The following is a 4,599-nucleotide window of genomic DNA, read 5'->3' on the forward strand; positions in this document are numbered from 1 at the left end:
GATCGAACCAGAGAATTGCATATATAAGATGCATATGGGATATGGCTACCGTTGGGCAATACATTGATGGTAATTTTGGTCGTTAAAACATAAGGTATATAAAATCCTTTTTCAGATGAGACCCTAAAGCATTTGGGCCCTGGTTCCTAGGACCGAACCGCACGTTGCCCCTGCTATTTATGGGAATTGTCCGTTTTGCTAATACGGCCGACCACCTTAGAGTAGTGGCTTAAGGCCTGTTTTTTGAGCTGAATGAATCTAAATTGAGCTGAATTGTTGTTAAGCCGACAAAACACATGACCTTGGAGGCTTTAGATAAACCACGGCTCAACAAAAAAAATTAAGACAAACCATAGCTTGAAAACCTGGAAGTGGCATCAAGTCACCCAAAAAACAGTTCGTTACAAATCTCCCGCCATGTTAACCTTATCCTTTACTTGTCCTAAATCCCTAAAACCCTCCCTCTTCTCCCTTTTCCCGCCCCCCATTTCCAACCACTTTTCCCGCCATTTTACTCTCTCCGCCACCACAACCACAACTCCAACCACCATCACCGAAAGGGGCCTCCAGTTCCAAACAGGCGGTTCCTTCTTCCGACACGAAAGCTTCACCGGCCGTGACCTCGGCGTCCTGTCCGCAGCCCTCCACAAGCGCACCCACCTCGAACTCCGCGTCCTCGATGCCATGTCCGGCTGCGGGGTCCGCTCCTTGAGGTACCTGGCCGAGGCCGGGGCTGACTTTGTCTGGGCTAATGACGGCAACGAGGAGTACAGGGGAGTGTTGACTGCCAATTTGGGAGCTGTTTCGAGGGATTCGGAGGGGAACAGGAGATGGGTTGTCACCAATTCCGATGCGAATAGAGTTATGACTGAGTGTTATTTGCAGAGGGATTTCTTTGATTTTATTGATGTCGATTCTTTTGGAAGTGATTCGACTTTTTTGAGGTCCGCGTTTAATACGTTGAAGATTGGTGGTTTGCTTTATTTAACTTCTACTGATGGATACTCCGCTGGTGGACATCGCCCAAATAAGTGAGTTCATTTTACTTCGCTCCAGGTTTCCGTTGTATGTATATAACGGTCTTATATTTCTGCCCACCACCTGTTTGTGGAAATGTTTCCTGGTTTTTTAACAACTCGCATAATTCCCTGAGCGATGACTGCGTTAAGCCGTGTATGAAGGTTACAAATTTTGTAATAGGGTTGAATTGACTGCATTATAGAACGACAGCTGAAATCAGATCATGACGATGGAAACGGCTTTCTTCTAATAATAATCACTGTTATTTCATCCAACATTGTTAATTTGTTGGGACAAAACTTTGTCGATGTTATTATTAGGTGATACGTTAACTTTAACAAGTTTTTTTTCCCGTTTACAGAAACGTGAGGCTATACAATAGGATTGAATAAGTTATGTGAAGAATTCTATTAACTTGTTTACATCGTGGGGAACACAAGAGTAGTTTGGTGGCAGTGAAGCCAGAAACCATATAACTGAAATTGAGTCTAAAAGAGGAGGACCGTACCGGCTTACAGCCAAAACTGTATCATACATCATGTGTTACATCATGTCTCTGTCGCGTTTTATGTTAATACGGTAGGTTGGAAAAGAGTTAACTGAGGAGAGCAATAGGTATTTTGGCTGACTTCTTTGTTACAAAGTATGGAAAATTTCAGCCTGTATAGGATAGTTATGGATTACCTAGTATTGGGTTTACGTATTTTTTAGTAATTACGGAGTTTAACATATTTATGTGAATTTCATCCCCTGATTCGATTACCGCAGAATAATTATACTTCATGCTGATGGTACTTCATTCATTATCTTTGCTACATGTAGCTCTTTTCATTAATTGGCTTTCTTAGAAACTATTGCTTCCTCATTGCATCGGGAAGTTCGAGTATGGCAGCTGTTAGCCTCTTAATAGACTGTAGGGGTAATGAAAATGTTGATGAGTTCCTAAATAATGAGACCAATAATTAACACGTATAGCGCAATGGTGGAGATATGATAGAGTGTATGATGGCAACTTTCATTTTTGATATAGATTCATCGTTTAAATCATTTGAGTTTTTTATGTAACTATGTGAGACCAACCCAAATGTCATGTATTCCTTTAAGTGCATGGTTTCTGAGTTGATCTCACATTGTCTCATACAAGTTTTATACGAGGGCAATGCTTATAATATACTCCGTAACTTCGGAAAAAAAATCTAAGTGTGGGAATTTTTTGTTCATAGCTCTTTAGCTTCATACGGGGCTTATGTTCGTCCAATGCCCTATGCAAACGAGATTGGATTGAGAATGCTCATAGGTGGAGCTGTTCGTGAAGCATCTGTGCTGGGATATTACATCACCCCTCTCTTTTCTTACTACTCATACCATGGACCTGTCTTTCGAGTTATGCTGAGAGTTGATCGCGGAAAGCTCAGTGATATGAGGTGATTGTTCTTCAGAAATGGACAACTGCTAAGGTGTTATTTCTGTCATAGGGATCTAATTGTCATATTACATTCGATGGCAGACATTATGGATTTATAAGCTACTGCAACAAGTGTGGCAATTCTCAAGCATATTCATGGGGTGAACTCGGGAAGATGATTTGCTCCTGCAGCAATTATACCAAGGTATACACATGGTCTTTGGAACATCATATAATATTGCAACAATGTAGCTCTAGTTGATAATAGTTTCAGAGGACAGAAGTAGCAATGTCCATCATGTAACAATTCTATGCTTTATATTGGACATTGCCCAACTATACTGATGTGATGAGAAATCAAATCCATGCTTCGGCGTGACTCTTGCCATGGGCAAATGGAGCACTCGCACATGTCCTATAATTCAAGGGAGCCCGTATAACATATTCGTCTACTGTGTAATTCTCTTTTTTTTTTTTTTTTTTTTCTCCGGTGTCATGTGAGCTATAAAGGCATTACAGTGTCGGGGGAGGATCATTTGAACCTAGGACATCGTCCAGAGCACCTTCATCTTAACTCTCAACCACTATGAGATTGATATAAAAGATTCACTTGTAAGACGGCTTTACCCTAAGATACTGCAAAATCGCATGTTTGTTGCCTAAATATACTCTATAAAAGAACTTTTTAAGAGTATAGGTAAATTTAGAACATGATTTTTTAAAATAATGCTTGGTGATCATTCATATTTTTAGAGGCTTAAATTTGTAGTTTTGGCATAGGGCTTCCAAAATGTGTGAGACCGCGTTATCCATATATATTCCTTTTGTTTCAATAATGAATAGGACCATTAATCTACATGGCACTTAGAAGGTGTGATAAGTTGGTTTTCCCAATGTATCAGCCTTCTCTCGTTGTCTCGGGCCCGCTCTGGACAGGCCCTCTTCATCAAGGTCCTTACCTCACAGAGATGTTGAACTTGGCAAAAGAATGGGGATGGATAGGTGATGGTGTCGGGCTGGATTTGGAGAAACTTGTTAACCAAATGATAGATGAAAGCGACCCGGATTTACCTTTTGGGTACATCAAACTAGACCAGGTTGTTTTCTGCACTTTTACCTCCCAACTGTTTCTGAATTGATAGTAGCTTTAACCTTAAATAATGTCTGTCTTTGTTACTTGCCAGATAGCTCATCGCGCAAAAGTAAACTCTCCACCCATCCGAAATTTGATGAGTGTGCTACAAAAGGTATGTTTCTCGAGCCATGCTTATCTATAAATAGTACTTCAAGACTGGAACTTCTCAGAAAAAAAATGACTGACAGTTGGTGCAAATATTGGGTCACAGGAAGGTTTTGCTGTTAGTAGGTCTCATATTGCTTCCAATGCAATTAAGACTAATTGTCCGATGACAACCTGCATTAAACTTGTACAAGACCTCCAAAATCACTAACCTTTTTCTATGGCTACTGGGTTAGAGCTCCAACTTTCAGTGATGAGTTTATAGCAAGAGGATGAAATGGCGCCAACTAGAGTGTAATCTAGGGTGATGCATAACCGGCGGCCCTGGTGAAAGGATATGCTTCCAATGGTAAGGCCATCGCGGTAGTCTCAGGCATATCAAAGGGTCACATTTCCGAAATTTGAATGTTTGATGATCTTGAAAATTTGTATGTGTATGAATTGCATTCGGTATCGAAGATGCTGTGATCTATGGAACCTAAGTTTAGATGGACCCCCCCCCCCGATTTACCCAATTCATATGATAATAACGAAATCTTTAGGTCTTTCATTGATCACAAATTCTAATTTGTAACGGACAGAATCCGTCACAAGTTTGTGACGTGAGACAAAGGGACAAGTAACATCATAACTGTTGCAATCTCAACACAGCGTAGTAACAATTGTTCTTCATCCTAAGTGATGCGGGAGCATTAAGGTATAGTGAAAATGAAGTCGAAATGTGTCCCAAATATTTTAAAAGGATCAAAATGAGCTCGAGTTTAGTGGAAATGTCAACATTGAAACCGGAGGAAACAAGCTTAGCTCGGTTTGAAGGCTGGTGTTGCACGAAATTCAAGGTGACAGGCGGTCTAATTGAGCAGCTCAAGTCGGTCTCGGTCGAATTGAGCTGGAATCTGAGAGCTTTTCCAAGTTTCTGTTTTCCTTATTCTAG

The 4,599-nt window shown here is 40.7% G+C and overlaps 1 protein-coding gene across 1 annotated transcript; it reads left to right on the forward strand.

Moving 5' to 3' along the window:
- Positions 1-336: 336 nt before the first annotated feature.
- On the forward strand, positions 337-4,301 carry LOC141611734 (uncharacterized). Its single transcript, XM_074430344.1, has 6 exons — positions 337-1,031; positions 2,244-2,444; positions 2,528-2,630; positions 3,328-3,522; positions 3,610-3,672; positions 3,772-4,301. The coding sequence occupies exons 1-6, from the start codon at positions 418-420 to the stop codon at positions 3,874-3,876; spliced, it is 1,281 nt and encodes a 426-aa protein (XP_074286445.1). The 5' UTR covers positions 337-417; the 3' UTR covers positions 3,877-4,301.
- Positions 4,302-4,599: the final 298 nt, after the last annotated feature.

Source organism: Silene latifolia, chromosome 11 (assembly GCF_048544455.1).
Source record: "Silene latifolia isolate original U9 population chromosome 11, ASM4854445v1, whole genome shotgun sequence".
Classification (NCBI taxonomy): Eukaryota; Viridiplantae; Streptophyta; class Magnoliopsida; order Caryophyllales; family Caryophyllaceae; genus Silene; species Silene latifolia.

Coding starts and splice junctions, on each gene's coding strand:
- LOC141611734 (XM_074430344.1), top strand. CDS start 418: ATGTTAACCTTATCCTTTACTTGTCCTAAATCCCTAAAACCCTCCCTC. Junction 2,445..2,527: donor GGAAAGCTCAGTGATATGAG/GTGATTGTTCTT, acceptor ATTCGATGGCAG/ACATTATGGATTTATAAGCT. Junction 2,631..3,327: donor CCTGCAGCAATTATACCAAG/GTATACACATGG, acceptor CCAATGTATCAG/CCTTCTCTCGTTGTCTCGGG.